Here is a 17,191-nt window from a genome sequence, read left to right as displayed (position 1 = left end):
GACTGCCAATACTCTTATTTGTGTCCTGACATGTTCAAAAAACATTTCTCATGTGACTAGCATGCTAACAGCAGTGTTGATGGAATGTCAAACTCACATTGGTAGCGTGAGGAGTTTTAGGCTGTGTAGAGTCCCTCACAACATGTCTGTTTATTTCTAGGTTTCCTGTTGGTATGTGGCCAACAGCATTCTGGGTAAATCTAGAGGTGTCCTTGTGGCTAGAGAAAGCCATGTGTCAGATATCACACATACACAGTGACATATACCCACAAAAACTCACTCTCGCATTCACACACAAAGTCATACACAAACATTCACAAAAGCTACCACCGTTGTGTCCTCGTATGATGTCAACAGAGATTAAACTAGTTTATTATTTTTAAAGAGGAAAAAAAATTACGCAACAAAAAGCAAGTTTTTTTTTTACACTAGTGATTATTAAATTTGTACAACCATTCAGTCTGCATTACATAAAGAAATAATTCTACATCTTTGTTTCTTTCGTATTTTTGGTACTCTGAATTATACATACAAATAACAAATACAGGAACTTTTTTCACAATGCATATAACCTGGGCCCAAAGAAGTCTTTCAGGTGTATACGTGAGTGTGTGTGTGTGCGTGTGTGTGTGTGTGTGTGTGTGTGCGCATGTGTGTGTGTGTATGTGTGAACACAAACCAATTGCCCAAGACCTATAACACATCCAGAAGAGTAGCTGGAAGTCTGCGAGACAGACCTGACTACAAGTTTTAATGCATTACACACCATTTCCTTTCTACTTTTCTTCTCCCTACATCTCGTCTCTTACTTTTCTCGGATAGAAATCGTGGCCGCTTCGCCACGCCATTCCATCTTCCAGGTTTGAGTCGTACCCTTCTTATCATTAGCTGCCCACGGGCATTTCCTGTCCTCGCCTTTTTTCATTTTGCGCTTTAAAAAGTCTTCATTAAATGTATTTCAGACAATTTTTTTTTACAAATATATGCAGAGTTCATCTCCTGTTGTCATTCACAGCTCGATTCCTCATGTCTCACAGGGGCGAAGAAGAGGAGATGCGTAGAAGAAGAAAAGGAGCGGGTTGGGGAATTAGAGGAGGTTTGTTTAAAGTCTCGTAATGTTTGTGCCTTGATGCCCACAGGAAAGATGGCATTTGTACACAAATGAAGGTTGACATCAGCGCGGGGCTTCATGGTTGGAGGGGCGATGAAGAAAGTCATTGTCTTTTCTCTTTCATTCTCACTGTCTCTCCCTCATAATATAGGGTTTGAGGGGTTTAAGCGGGGCATACCGGAGAAGGGGTCTTGGGGGGAGCTTGTAGCTCAGACGGAGCATGTGAGAGAGCTGGTTCAAGGTCGGAGGGTTGCGGCGGGTGACAGGCTTCAAGGTTAACGGTGCTTTGAGACGTCCACCGTTGGGAGATTGGGCGGTTGGAGGTAGAAGGGCGCTCTAGCCCATCGCCGTCACCATACTGGAAGGGTGGTGAGGGGCAAAGGACAAGCTGGAGGAGGGGTGCATGGGGGTGGGCGTGGTCAACATGTGGCCGGAGTGCGAGAAGGGAGGGAACGAGGTCATGTGACGCGACAGAGCGGCCGGGCTGAAAGAACTGTTCTTTTCCATCAAGCTTTTGGAGAAATCATCCATGCTGTCATGGGACTTTTTGCTCTTCTTGGACTTGCTGGACATCTTCCTGTTCCGGGTCTGGATGCCCTCTTTCTTCATGGTGAGTGGTCGGTTGATCTGCGAGGAGAGAAGAGACAGACGTTAATAATGGCCACGGGACCCTCGTGCTTACATAAGACAGGAGCATAATGGAAAAATGTCGACATTTTTCATTTCATAACACATCCAGAGGAACACTTTATTGCTTTGAGATTGGTCCCTCATATTTCAAGTTTTAACTTAAATCTCAGATGTTTCTCCTAAAAATCCCTTATGAGAAATAAAGATAGACACGGTTCATAATGAGAGTTCATAATGAAATTTCTGACTATTTTGCAGTTTAGTAGCTCAGAGCGCAGTTTGAGACACTGTGAGATGTTTTTCTAAGAAAAACCATCTGAGAAACCTAAAGGGATTCATTTTACTCATGTCGTTCCAAAACTGTATGACTTTCTTTCTTCAAACGCAAAAGAAGTCACAGTGTTTTTTTGTTTTGTTTTTTTAAATACAACGACAGTGTGGTTTTAGACCCCATTGACTTTCATTGTGAATCAAAATATTTTTATTTGTGGTCCGTAAAAAAAAAAAAAAAAGTTATACAGGTTTGGACTGACAATAATTTTACTTGATTTATTCCTTTAAGCAAAAGGCATTTTTTATCTAATCTCTGTAATTGCTGTCTTGGAGAAACAGTTGAGATATGAAACAGATCTCATTTATCATTTCTCCTCCTTACGGGCATATTGGAAGCTGACACCCTTTTAAGTCACAGTTTTTAGGATTAGGATTTGGTTAAACAATGACGCTCACTTCACACACACTCATAGTAATACTTGAGTGCTAGCATGTGTAATAGAGCTACACTATATCGCCGATATGTCAGTTTCTTTGTTTGAGCAAGCGTGTCTGTATGTACGAGTGTTTGTGTCGGGTCATATCAGGACTAGGCTGGATTTAGCCTCTGGAACCCTGACACCAGGCATGGACGGTGCCAGTCTTGCCAAAGAGAGAAACCCCAGACTCTGGCCAGCCGGGCTCAAGCGCGGTGGCACTGCCACGTCCATCTGCCAAAGACTGCCACTTTCACCCCATAACTGGACCGACTTTTTCTCCCTCTCTGTCTTAAAACACTCTAGATGCTTTGTGCAAGAGCTATCAAGTGATACTAAGACATGTTCCTTTACAGGCGTTTGATTTTAAGACTTTAATAAACAATGCACTTTCTACTTTAAATTTACCATTCGGACTTCTAAATTATTAATAAACACCTCAAAATTGTGGTTATGCAAATTTGTAATTTTGAGTAAATACTGTACTGTATCATTAAGTCAATTAATTTCAGTATTTTCTAACAATTTTCTCATTTGCTAACATCAAATTGGATTATATAAAAAATATATCTGCAAAAACTGTTCTCTAGATATCTGCATTGACGCCTCTTATTGGAAAACCCATGTTGGCCAACCACTAATGTAAATGTAAGCGAATGTGCCTGTGTGTGTGTGTGTGTGTGTGTGTGTGTGTGTGTGTGTGTGTGTGTGTGTGTGTGTGTGTGTGTGTGTGTGTGTGTGTGTGTGTGAGAACTCGCACCCCAAAGCAAAACTGTTAATTTAAAACATCTCCATCGGGCATCACAGAAAACACATGCTTATAGCCATCGGCTATTAGAAACACTCTTAAACGTTATTCAGTTTTGCTTTTTGGAGATTTGAAATGACCACATAAAGAAATTGAGAAGGAAACAGGTCAGAAGCCTAACCCCAAACTAACAGACATACAAATACAATCACAACTCGGTTCTTCTGACAAATCCCTGTCCGCTCAATGACAGATGGGAGTGGTTGTGATAATGCAAACATGCAAGTTAGTGAAGAACACTCTGGAGAGAGCTCAGCTTAATTTAGTATGCAAAAAATCTGGAATTTGATTGAAAGCAGGCCGACCTTAACGGAAAATAGGATGTACCAAAACAAACTAATTTTCCAATTACCCAAACTCTTTGCGTGTTTCAAACGATAATACATGTTATTTGTTTCTCTGATAACCTAGGTCAGGTTTAGGGGATTTTTTTTCTCAAGTTCTTACGAAACAGCCAAAACCAACATGGAAAAATGATTTAAAATGGTGCGCTTGCGTGACTAGTAGGGGAATGTAACAGGAGCGTGGGGCCTCAAAGTGTGATGATACAGGATACCAGAGCTGATTAGGTAGAATGAAAATGTTCACCGGCATATGTTTAACATAGAAATAGCACCAACTGAAGTGTAATTCAATAGTACAACAGTACTAGCAGTTTAGCCCTAGCATAATAGCCATAAAAAAAAATAATAATATGAGGAAGAACAAGACGAATCCCTGCATGTAATTGACTCTAGCGGCTTGAGACCATTGGGGAACGTTAAAACATTTCAGGTTCACAGATTGGGTTAACTTGTCCCTGGGGTGCGAAAACCACAATACTAACTACTATAGTAGGGCCAGTCGGACAGGCTTCGGAAAATGCAACAAATCTGAACTTTTTTGATGGAAAAATAAAAATTAGACAGCTGGTGTGATTGATTATTATAATGGTCACTTAACAAAAACCCGTAGTCACTTCTGAGTAGGCAATGCATGAACCTTGTTGTGAATGTTGTGAAAGAAAAAGAAGGAAAGAAAGAAAGAAAGAAAGAAAGAAAGAAAGAAAGAAAAGAAAGAAAGAAAGAAAGAAAGAAAGAAAGAAATAATGAAAAAAGAAAGAAAGAAAGAAAGAAAGAGAAAGAAAGAAAATGAGAGAAATGGCATGAAAGCTGCCATCATGCAAAGAGAAGATAGAAAATATCTTACTAGATAAGTGTAAGACAGCTATGGAGCTTACATTGTGTAATTTGTAATAGAGGCCGCAGGCATTGCAGACAGGATCGCCGTTCGCATTTCTCCGCCACAGTGTCGTCGTGGTCGTTTGACAGTTTGCGCATGAGGTCCCCGCTCGTCTGGCAGCAGACTGATGGACATACACACAGAGAAAGAATCACGGTTATTACACTAGTAATATAATAACTTAAGATGATGATTGCATTCCTACAATGCTAATGGCCCCCAACCCTCCTGTTTCCTGAAGCTGCAAATGGTTTTTAGCAATGCAGAAATATGTCAGAGGAAGAGAGATCTCCATAACACTGGTGCCTTAAACTCTAGGGTAAAAATAGTGCCTTGCGCACATGCCCTCTCAAACCTAAATATTTACAGAGGACATGAAAGTACTGGTTTAAATAGTGCCCATTAAAGCTGATGACATTTTCCCGTTAAATGATGGAGAAACAGCGGCTCTGCATGAAATGGATCCACGTTTAAACATCAACCTTCAGTTAGATATTAGCAATCTTTATTCACATCAATATGCTGCACTAAAATACCTTACTCTAAATTAACATGCATTGATTAAAAGCAGTTAGAATTATTAATTATAAGCAGCTACTCACATAATCAAATATAAATATAATATAAAACAAATATTAAGTAAAAAGTAAATACAAAAACAATAAGTAAAAAAAAGACAATGGGGAACAAGGGAAAACTCAAAAGAAATGCAATGAATTTGTAGGGATCAGCAACATATTTTGAAATATGCAGAAAGAAAATTCATGTGTTCTGGGTTAATACATAAGTGTTGACGGAACGTACTGAAATGACTCTTAAATGTGTCGTTTAATTCCGCTTAAAGCCAAACTGATAATCAAGAGCATGATTCATCGAAGCGTAATATAGGGCGACGTTACTTTATGACTGGTCGTTTTTTTTGTTTGTTTTTTGTTTTTCTCGATCGGACTCGTTTGTAAATGTCAAAATAGAGCTAAATCTTATTGACAAATAAATTCAATTCAAACACATTAGGCAAAGACAAACAATATTTGTTCTATACAGGTAATTCTTTATTCGCGTTTTATTCTTCTTCGTGCTATTATTTTCTCTTTATTTCTAGACTACTTGAGCTTAGTGAAGATCAATCTGAAGTCGTGACTCCTTTCTGCGCGTTCTCGCCTGTATGTTTAGACTGCGGGAGCGAGCGCTGTTGTTCGAGGAGTTTTATCAGCAGCGCTCAGATATCCGCCAGTCTTTTCCTGGGAAGTCGGCTTTTCACATTAGAGAGGGAGAGAAGGCCAATGCCAAAATAGCAGCGCTCGGACTATTTCTCTGCGCCTCAAGAGCCTCGACTCTATCCAAAGCCCAGAGAGAGACGTGTCTGTGCTGCCAGGCCATTGAAAAACACAGAGTTTCTCTCTCTCTCTCATTTATTAAATCCCTGTGAAACAGTGTCCCCTGATGAATGGCATATTGTCAGAATTGAACCTAATTTCTGCAGACATATTTGACCTGTCGGAGCTGATCGCCTCCCACGCGTACTCATTTGAGATAAGCGCTCGTTTCACAACACTTTGAAGTCTCTCCGTGACAAATTTCGTTATGCTGACACGTAGACACAGTGTCAGCAATATTTGCGATAAAATAAAATTGTCTACGGGTTTGTTTAGAGCGGAAAAAAATAGAAGAAAAATAAAATAACAGCTGATACATAAAATGGCATTATTATCATTATTGATGATAATAATAATAATAATAATAATAACTGCTATTGCTTAATCTTAAAGAAATGACACCTGCGCTTGGCGAGTCAATTTCTTGCAGCTAACACTTCTTCCTGGGTAGAAAAAGAGAAAGAGACAAGTGTCATTAATGCAGTGCAATAGAGCAACATACCAGCCTCCGCTTGGGCTTGATGAGGGGTCGGTTCTGTCCGTTCATCTTGTGGTACAGTCCGCAGGCGTTACACAAATAGTGACCGGTGCCATCCCTCCGCCACAAAGGAGTCGAGGTGGCCCCGCAGTTAACACATTCTCTACCCTCTGCGAACACAGACACACACACACACGCATGCACAACTGATTTTTTAGAACCATTAAAACACACCTGCATGCACACAACTACACAATCATCACAGGCCACGCCACTAGTGAACATACAAAACGCCCGTGGCCAGTCGCATTGATATATGTTGATAAAATAGTAATAATTACATAGCTATCAATATTATACACATAATATGAGCACAATATTTACTAATAATTGTTTTAATATTACAGACATACTGCACATCAAAAATTACAAATAATGAATTATTCATGAAAATATCAAAAATTCAAACAGGCTAAAGATTCGCATTGATCAAAAGCAATTAATATGGAAATGCATTAATATCATATTATTACTATTATTAATGCATTACCACATAAAAAGCATTATCTAATATGACATCACTGAGCTTAACTCTTCAATCGTCAAATATGACATCATCTGATAAGATCTACAAATAACTTAGCGGTTCTAAGCAGGCAATGCTGTGTAGGCAAAATGTACACAGAGATAGGTCTTATCAAACGTATCATACTGCAGGCTCTAAACAACGATGTCTTGAAAATACTGCATCATTTATTAGAAGAGGGAATCGCAAATATAATATAGCTGGATCAAGCGTCATGACTCGATTTCCAAAGAAACAACCTCCCGGTTCATTAAACCATGTGGCTAAGAATAATTATTTATGATAGGCTATGTTAAAGTAGATTTTAGACTCTAAGGGTGAAATAATGTTAAAAAGATTCAGCAACGGTAAGTGAAAGCGTCGGTCTAATTAACTCATTGTGTAACCCGCTCTCTTTACGTAATTAAAACACCGTAGCGTTTGATTGGCATTCTTTCCGTTTGACTGACAGGTGAAGGGCGCGCGCTTCACATGTTCAGTGACCCACGCCTCCGGTCGCTCTGCTGAAACGAAAAACAAGCTCGCCGTGCAAGCCCCCCTGTACCCGGCAGCATTTCTGCCCTCATGTGTGGAGGCAACGAGTCTCTTTGTACCTCTGCTTACTGCCCCAAAAACCACAGAGCTTGCGAGCATTTCACCTCAGACAGTGACAGTAACACACACAAGCGCGTAAAAGAGCGTTCTGCTGCACCTATAGAAAATCGCGCAGCATAAAACTTTGGTTCAAAATAAAACCTAAAAAGAACGACACTAGAACGTTAGTGGTAGTGCTTCCTTATAGTTTATGCTTATTGTGTATCTATGTATTCCAAATAAAACAGCAAACGAATTATGATAGCAATGATATTTATCCAAAATAAATAAATAAATAATAATAATAATAATAATAAAAACCTTAATTTTTTTTTTTTTTTAAATAGTAACACACAGGTTAAAACGATTATAAGAGAGATTAGAATAGATATTTTCTCTCATTATGATAAAATCAATCGTTCTGAACAGACATCGCATCGCATTTAAAAAGCTGGTTGACCTTTTGAAATCATTTTCTCTGTGTGTTTGGATAGCACTCTGTCTGTGCATGTCGGCCGTGCATTGCGCCAGCTCATTCGTTATTCCGAGCGATCCGCGGCGCATCCGGACTCTATCAAAGTTTCTGCGCAAAGTAAACAATGCAACTGTCGCGTGCAGCAGTCTGAAAATAATTGGATTAGCTTAAACATATAAACGCGAGAGAGACGGGGCCGTGCACTGCGAGGCACAAGAGGAGCAAGAGATGAGAGAGAAAACACACGCACGCACACACACACACATCTACATCCGGAAAACCCTAGCGCTCCGCTTTAAACGTGTAGACTCATCTGCATATGCTGAGCGACGTTTAATAAATCAGGGAAGCTAATTCCGCTTTGTAACTAGACGACATTAGATATAATATTCTTCGGAGCGGAATATAATAACGGAATAGTGCAAGGCAGGCGTGTTAACAAATCTCTAATTTCTGTAAAAGAAAAATCTATTGCGGATTGATCATTTAAACTGATACCACAACAAAAAAAAGATTAGATTATTGCATCATAAATTAATCAAGCGAACAGGATTATATCATAGCTCAAATTAATTATATTAATTCCCAAAATGTTTAATTATTAATAGATTTTTTTTTTTTTTTAATAAATAGATGTTGCTTTATTTTATTTAACCTTATCTTGTTGTAATATCTTGAATCATTATAGATTCCTTTGTATTTTAAGGAATGGAGCCACTGATGCACTTTGAATAAGGGAGGTGGACTGTGCCCAAATCTGATAGCCAAGCCTTGGCACAGAACAAAAAAAAGAAAAGAGAAAAAAAAATCCAGGACCAAATCAATAGTCTGGTAATTGGCTAACCTGGGAGGCTGTTTTTGAGGAAAACGAAAAGAATGGCAAGTGCACAATAATAGAGCTTTTTAGAGGAAAATCTACTGTTGAATGATCTTACTATGATTATGTTAGTAAAAATCAAAGGGTAGTAAAGCGCACGCCTACCTGAACAGGACCTTGTTTTTGGTCTCGTTTTGGAACCATAACTAGAAGAGGACCCACCTATCAGGCTACTTGGTGGGAAGAGCCCCGGCCCGTAATCGGACACATAGGATGGGTAAGTGGCGATGGGGTGGTGCGCGGAGGACGCGCCCGGTCCGATAGAGGCCATGCTCCGACTATGAGCCGAATCCAGCTTCATGCTTTCGGCCAGAGACACCTGGTACTTAATGCACTCTTTGTCCTCCTGCCGTATGGATGAGCCCGAGCCTGACGTGGAAATTGCGGGGTCAGGGGACACATCTTTGGGTGGAGTGGGGGGAAAGGTGAAGAGGTGTGGGCTGGAGTGGCCAGCGGACAGCGAGGAGGAGGAGGCTGGGGGGTAGACGGACAGAGGCCCAGGGGAACTGTGATGCAGGGAACTCTTGGGGAAAGGCCCGAGGTTCCAGGGGGAGGTACTGTGGTGAGGGCCGATAGGTTTACTTCCATCGAGCCAAGGAAGAGAGCCGTGCAGCAATGATGGGCGACACACCTGAGTACCTGCTGAATCAAAAGACAAGCCTGCTGTTAGGAAAGGACGAGGTGGGGCTGTGGGATTCTTCACATTAACAAGCCAAGAAATAACATGTGAACGATTAGAAAAAGCACACTGTGTTTTGTAAACACGGTCGTTAAACGTCGCAATTATGTGTGTGTAATAAAGGATAGAATTAAAGAAAGGTGTATAATAATAACACGTATAAATAAATATACATATAAATTTACATGCAAAAAAAATCGGTCAGGATATTTCTTTACACTTTGATTGGTATGTTATGTATTTCACGCATATCTGGTATTTTATGCGCTGAAACCCTTTAGCAACGGTCTTTTATTGCATGAAAGAACTAGTGCAACTTGACTAGCCTAAATGAGTAAAACTGTGAAACTGCACGTAAAGGCCTACATTACTCTGAGAGACTTTCGATGGCGCTGGGAAGGGTCGCAATTAACAGCCCTCGAGAGTTTCTCTCTTTCAAAAGACTTTCGATACCCACCAGTATCAATTGATGCTGCACGGATTTTGAAAGTTTTGATATGTTTAGAGATGGGGCAATTCAAAAGAGAAACAAGGTCACGCTTTGCCCCATTCAGCTCAGGAAGTCATGTCAATAAATTAAAGCAATTGTTCTTCCGCACTAAAATTCAAGTACCTAGTACAGGAAAAATGCGCTTCATTATTTAGAGACCGACTTTTAAATCATTAAATCATTCAATTGAATCCCAGCCAGCTAGTGCTAATAGAAATATTTTTACTTTAATATATTACCAACATTATATATTTCAACTAGCTATGTGTGTTTTCGAATAACACTGCTTGTTCACATTTGATTTTTGCTCACATTAAAATGTAACTAAACATTTTTTCTAAAATTAAAGGAATACATTGCATTATCCAATATTATATAATTATAGTATACCTTAAAAAGTCATATAACCATAGAATACTAGAAAGATGTGAAACCAGTGACACACCACTTCAGGTAAGCCACACGTAAACTACACTGACATTATTCAAAATGTCAGTTGCATTTTCAGTACAATCCTAAAAGGGGTTTCTGTCTTTTTACGTATTATTAATTTTGTCAGAATGGACTAAGAGGAATAATGTAATAATTTAGGGCTGATATACTTACCGTGAGGTGGCGGGTACCTCTGCACAGCCCGAACCGAGTTCCCGTAGTACGGGTGGTTGCTCTGTCCGTCGATATTAAACAATACATCCACATCTTCCGCGAGGGGATACTGCGACGGGTCCATGTAGGAGTGTCCCAGTCCTGGGTGGTGTGTCTCGGGATGCTGGCCGTTAATGACCGGGTGATGGTGGGTCATCCAACGGGGCTGCTCCGGACTTACTTCCATCGTTTTTTTGTTTGGTTGTTTTTTTTTTTAACAAGCGTTCATACACTCACCGAAACACACGACACGAAAGTTCAAAAAAGTCCAAACTCCTCCTTTGTTTAATCCACAGGTTCGATTTTTTTTTTTACTTCCGATCACCTGAAATTGAACAAGACAATTTGTTTTTACAAAGTCCGTCCGTTCGTTTGTGTTATTTCAGTCATTGGCAAATTGTCAGAAGCACGTATTAACTGGATCCGTCCGTTCAATAAACGCGCATTAACTTGTGAAAGTCAAATGCATTTATACTAATGCTGGTCATAAGTCCGCGTACGCATCCAAACGCGCGTCAAGTTCCGCAAGTTTTTCTCTCTGTATTGTACTGTTGCGTTGCGTAGACTCAACAAGTGAGTTTGACGGTTCAGGCTGAGCCGGGTCGATCTGGATAAGTTTTCTGCCTTCTGACCGAACACAAGTTTGATCAAATCTGTGTTTATGCGCAGTAGTAGTAACCCTCTTCCCTCTTACTCTATTTCCATCCCTCCCTCTATCTCTCTCTCTCTCTCTCGCTCGCTCTCTCTAGTGCTCACTCCCTCTGTCTCTGAATGCACTGCTCTCTCTGTGTTTTTTTACAGTGAAGGCATTCTTTCAGGATGGCGCCAGTCAGCTCAATGCTCGCAGACAGCTGTGGCGCGACGCAACTTAAGGAGGGTCTGTGGTGTCATCAGCAGGGGCGGGGCCCAACAGCCTGGACTAATTGAATAAAGTGGGCCAGGGAAAGATGACCAGAAGCTGCGCCCAATTCTGCTCCCCATTCATATAGCCAACAAAATGGAGCAGTTTTTTTTTTGTTGTTGTTGTTGTTGTTGTTGTTTGTTTTTTTTGAGTAGAAGTACATTTTTTGAATGTGTAAATATTCAACACACATAACTCAAGCACGCCAAATGTATTTACGTAGCTTAAATACATTTAGGTTACACTTTATTTTCAGGTGCCCTTGTTACACTGTAATTATAGATTTAAGAACTGAGTAATATTAATTAACAACAGGTAGTCTACTTATTGTAGAGTTATATTTTGGTTTAGGGTTAGTTGCATCTAATTGCATAATTCACTGTTATGACTGAAGTATGTAACAGACACTGTAAAATAAAGTTTAAGCTAAATTAATTTAGGCCTAAATCATAAAAAAAATAAATAAAAATTAAAAACCTGTTCATGAATCAAGTAGCAATTTGGATAAAAAGTAACGAATTTAAATTAGGACGATGGCAACGTCTGAAATAGAAACTTAAATTTGTTTTCCTTAAACCAAAAATATTTCTTTAACAGATTTTTGGAATGAATTAAATGCTGAATAATTATTGAATTTATTAAGGTCGCTTAGTAAAATAAATAGGCATTTATTTTAATATAAATTATATTAACATAAATTAAAAAATAAATAAATAAATATATACAAATCTTGAAATATCAGTTGATATGTCCTAAGAGCACCATCGTTCTTTGGCCTGCTGTCTTTTGTGTCTACGACTGTGTTATCAGTGGGAGCTCTTGTGGTGTGTGTGCTCTTTTAAATTGTGACAGTGCGTCCTCTCGCGGTGACAAGCACGTTTTTCTAATGGTTCTCTCTGCATGTTCAAACGAGGCTCTTAAACACTGACTGCGACATATAGGCTAGTGGTGCGGTAAGAGTACGGCCAAACCTTCCTCTCTTCTCACACTTTAAACACAGGCTTTCCCTCGGTATCTTTAGGCGTTTTTCTTTATTCCTTGAAGGACACCAGTCGAACGACTGCATCATTATTCATTTAAGGGGCTATTACATGTAACATGATGCAAATAGCTACATTAGCGTTTCAGTGCGCACGGGTAAAACTTTAACCCATAATATATAGGCCTAATGGGAACGTATTTCTTCTGAGAGTGTGTTCAGACGCCACGTTAAGGGACAGTATCAGGTATTATTCGCAATCATTCTACTTGGATGCGCTGTAATAAGGGGGCTTGGCCCTTAGGGTGATATTTTGTCTGCAAAGCTCCGGTTTGGCCGGCCCGTCCCCACTGATTGACAAAATGTAATTGGGCTGCTCGTTTGATGCTCTGAAATGCGCTGAGATGATGGCCAGCCCAGCCGACGCCGCTGGACGTGACGTCAGTAAACAGGCAGGAAATATACTCTACGCATTGGATGAAAAATATGTGCTCTGCAAGCTTGCGTTTCTCTCGCGATAGTTATTTCTCTTTAGGTGTCCAGAAAACCATAGGAAAACACCAATGCTACTCAAATAGCTTAATGTGATTTCAAATGAATAATAAAACGAGTAAGAATGATTTATATAATAAATTATATAATAATAGCGATAATTTACATTCCATCGTGGCGACTAACCTTTCATGTTCCTTTAAAAAATGGAATTGGTTGAAAATGCTGATTCAGGGAATGTGCATTTTCTCTCCCCCCCGTACGAAGAGGAAAGCCTCTCCTTTCGCTGGTAAAGACCGAAGTTGGATGGAAAGTGTTGCACTGGCTCACTGTCATTGTCGAGCTGTCAGCGGACGCGTGTAATGATCCGCGCGAGCTATTATCCCGCGCGCGAGCGTACATTAGAGGTACTCGAAGGCAACACGCGACGGTAAAAGTGAAATCCTGATTATGTGTTTTGTTTCTTGACTGAATGTCTTAAGCTTAGTACGCGGGACATGGATGGAAACAGTCCCGAACACTATGACACGAGTTTGGAAGTATTCGAGGAGCTTCCCTCTCAAAAAAATGCTGTAATTTATGATACTTCGGGTTGTCAAAACAAAACATGGAATAGAATCCTATTATACAGCTATATGTTGTACAAGAGAAAGAGAAAAAATAAATCCATAAATACATTGCAGTTCCGTACATATATATATATATATATATATATATATATATATATATATATATATATATATATATATATGAGGGGTGGGCGGTATGTTAAATCAGGCCAGTTCTTTTTAGCCGGGGCCACCAGGTTGATTCATAGACACTACAGTAAATCGGTGGTAGACAGCGATACTGGGTCAGGTTGGAGATTGGGTAGATAATTTGTGAATGATTATGTCAGGCTAGGCAGATTAAAATCAGTAGGCATCACACTTTTCACTGTGGGTGAGAACTTAAGACCCGGCCGTTTTATTTTAGTCTATCCTATAACAAGGGTTAGAAGATGTGCGCTGATAACACGCTTTGTTTATCGAGCACCATTTATCGACACATAAAACCTCTCTGTAATAATTTTGGTGAAGTGTGTTTTTGAACGGGTGAACAAATGATAAAATCCGAAAGAAGGTCATGAAGGTAGAAGCTATCACAAACAATATGGTGCACAATAATACTAATTAAAACAACAACAAAAAACATACCATTTTCTACTGCAACTACTGTTATTATTACTGTTGTTATTTTTTGTGGATTATACAATTCACTAAATCAAAACAATTGTGTTAATTTTCATCCGCTTTCATTTTTGGTTGATCGTGGAGGCGAGTGCGATTGTTATCTGTTCATCTTCTGCATGACTGATTTTGTCATTTATGTAGGCCTATATGTATATGGGCCCTCCATACACACGTTATACATGTGTAGGTTGTATGGCGATGAATCAAATTTTAACGCAAGCTTCCATGACGTTTGTAGCGACCATTTGAAGATGTGAGGAGATTTGATGAAAGGGTCGGCCTAGAGTGCCCAGGTAAAGCTGTCCAAACAGAGAAGGGTGAACCAGAGGACACACACTTCACCCCAGCTACCGAATGATGAAGACAGGGGAGGGGGGTTCAGTCCATAGCGAAACATGAGCGCTACACTTGCAATATTCACGCTTTTAAAGGCTTGTTCGTCACATTTATTTTTAAGCAACAAAACGTTTCTCTTCTCAGTTACCAGCGGTGGAAAATCACAACAAAGAAGCTCAACTGTAAAAAGCGTAATGTTATAATAAATTATGCCCAAAATATTTGGAAGATAAATTATTATTATTATTATTATTATTATGCGTGTATGTGTGTGTGTGTTATCTCTAAAAAAACAAAAACAATAGTAAACAATTTAATATAAACATAGTAATTATTATAATTGTGTCATATAGCATAATAATAATAATAACAGCAATTTTATAACATAATAATAATTATAATAATAGAAAAAAGACGAAGAAGAAAAATAATTAAAACGGTAACTCGGAACGTTAGGCGGATTGTGATTCATGCACTTCGTCTTTTCAAGAACGAACTTTCTTTATGAATTTGTATACTGTGTGATGGTGGCCTATATGCAGCAAATTCTTAGAACCCATTCGAGGACCTGAAATTCTGATAGTTGCGTCATAATGAGAGTTTGACTTATTTCTAAGAACAACTGACGAAAAAAAGGTGAGAGGGAAAAAACACGAGAGCCTCGAGTGCAGGTTTTGTTTTTGATAATTCCTCGCTCGAGAGAGAAACATCTAAAGATGGTTTTCAATTGATGCAGATGACAGCAAACTCCACAAATCTGCAACAGGCCAAACAATTAATTTCCCAAATATTCGTTATTTAGTCTCCATTTGGTTATTCGTTCTCATTGATCCATCCCCGATATTAGCCTTCAAAATATGAATCCGTCTGTTCGTATAACACCATCACCCTGTGTTCGGCTTCTTATAGGCCTAATGCATTTATTTGATCTCCACTGGTGCTCTTTGGGATGTCGCATGTAACAACTTCATAACTCAAAGAGGGTAAACAAAGAGGCACATCGCAGGAATATTCTCGTTCAAACAAAAGTGCATCTCTTCCTTTCGGTCGAGTGCTGATTTGAGGACATGGTTTCAGATCATTTCTCTGTGCAGCTGAATGGAGTGGCCGGTCTCGTGCTATCAGGGAGAAACAGCTGTTTTACGCGCATTCAGCTCCAATCAATGGAAGCTGCTGCTCTCTACATGCAAATACAAACCAAACGAGCTCGCTCCCATGAAAGATGGCCTATGATGTGCCTTAATGTCGCGTCCTCTTCTCTGTGTTTCCAATGCTCTTCAAACCAGCAACACAAATGCATCCTCTCTCTCTCTTTCTGCCTCTCTCTCTCTTCCTACACACACACTGGAAGCGCAGTTTCAGCAAATCCACTTCTCTTTATGACCCATTGCGGGGCTAATCAGATCAATTTCACGGGTTAAGGGAAGCATACTCGCTCACACTCAGGTGGTAATAGATCATTAAAATCCTTCATCTAGAGGACGGTAGGCGGGAAAATGACTCTTAAAATACAGGGGCGTCCATAAAATCCCACCCCGATTGTCGGAAAGTGGACGTGGGTGCTGGTGACACTCATAGCCTATATATGTGTCGGGTGAAATGAATAAGCTCATGAGAGTTGACATCTACACGTCTGAAATTGTTAAATGACTGTACCACCCTCAGACAGAACAGAACATGTGAAAAAAATGATCAATTTTTTTTTTAAATAACGGACACTCGCAAACCCGACATTTCTGATGCAGAAAGGTTTGTTATCATATCCATGTGTATTGCTCCAAATATGAAATGGGGGGACAAAGCATTCGAAGAACTGGCATATAAACGCATGCATAACGCTTAGGAACATGCAAGCTAAATCAATTTATTCGACAATTTTGTAAGCTAGGCTAATTGTGGAGCTAGAAATGACTTTAGAAATATGGAAAATATAAATCCGAATATTTACTGACCTGCGGAATTGTGGCTGACGCGTGGTCAGACGTTTTTTTCTGATGGGCTTCAGATGTGAAGTGACACACAGATGGAAGTGCCGATGGCATTTACAGCAGGAGAGAAAAAAACTAGGCTCCTTTTTTTCTTCTAGCCTACACACACACACACACACACACACCGTCTCTCTAGCTCGCGCGGGCACGCACACACACACACTTACCGTACTTACTGTACACCAAGCGCGAGCTCTTCCGGGTCGGTGCAGGCTGCGGAGTAAAAACACACACTTAAATCTGAATGGGAGCGATCATACGCGTCCGTAACGAACCTTTTTAACACAGAGAGAGGGGACGTGGACGTACGGGCCGCGGAGAGGGAACAGGTACCACCCGCGTGCGTTCGGTAGCACGCCGCTTTTCTCCGTGAGTCGTAATAACGCAGCCCGTTAGATGCCAGGCTGATGCTCTATAATGCATGAGATGACTGATAGCGCCTGCCACGGTTTGACCATTTGAATTTGTTTTTGTTCACTAAACCTTCGCGGTAACTATATTTTGTAAATAATTTCTAATGAAATAGCTAGCTATCTGTTGAAATTCTGTTCGAATATTTCTATTT

The 17,191-nt window shown here is 39.9% G+C and overlaps 1 protein-coding gene across 6 annotated transcripts; it reads right to left on the bottom strand.

The window, feature by feature from the left end:
• Positions 1-345: 345 nt before the first annotated feature.
• Positions 346-16,742, bottom strand: gata3 (GATA binding protein 3). 6 transcript variants are annotated; one of them, XM_058773819.1, is made up of 6 exons: positions 16,591-16,742; positions 10,660-11,023; positions 8,990-9,526; positions 6,398-6,543; positions 4,518-4,643; positions 346-1,738 (listed from the first exon to the last, which is right to left on the bottom strand). In XM_058773819.1, exons 2-6 carry the CDS (start codon positions 10,883-10,885, stop codon positions 1,448-1,450), a joined length of 1,326 nt encoding a protein of 441 aa, XP_058629802.1. In that variant the 5' UTR covers positions 10,886-11,023; positions 16,591-16,742; the 3' UTR covers positions 346-1,447. The 6 variants fall into 6 exon arrangements, with proteins under 6 accessions (XP_058629802.1, XP_058629805.1, XP_058629806.1 ...); XM_058773822.1 differs by lacking the exons at positions 6,398-6,543; positions 16,591-16,742 and adding an exon at positions 6,298-6,338 and having other exon boundaries at positions 10,660-11,559; XM_058773823.1 differs by lacking the exons at positions 6,398-6,543; positions 16,591-16,742 and adding an exon at positions 6,298-6,338 and having other exon boundaries at positions 9,047-9,526; positions 10,660-11,559.
• Positions 16,743-17,191: the final 449 nt, after the last annotated feature.

The sequence above is a fragment of the Onychostoma macrolepis genome, chromosome 04, assembly GCF_012432095.1.
Source record: "Onychostoma macrolepis isolate SWU-2019 chromosome 04, ASM1243209v1, whole genome shotgun sequence".
NCBI classification, from domain to species: Eukaryota; Metazoa; Chordata; class Actinopteri; order Cypriniformes; family Cyprinidae; genus Onychostoma; species Onychostoma macrolepis.
Note: the sequence above shows the minus strand (reverse complement) of the source record. Positions and strands in the feature narration are given on the sequence as shown.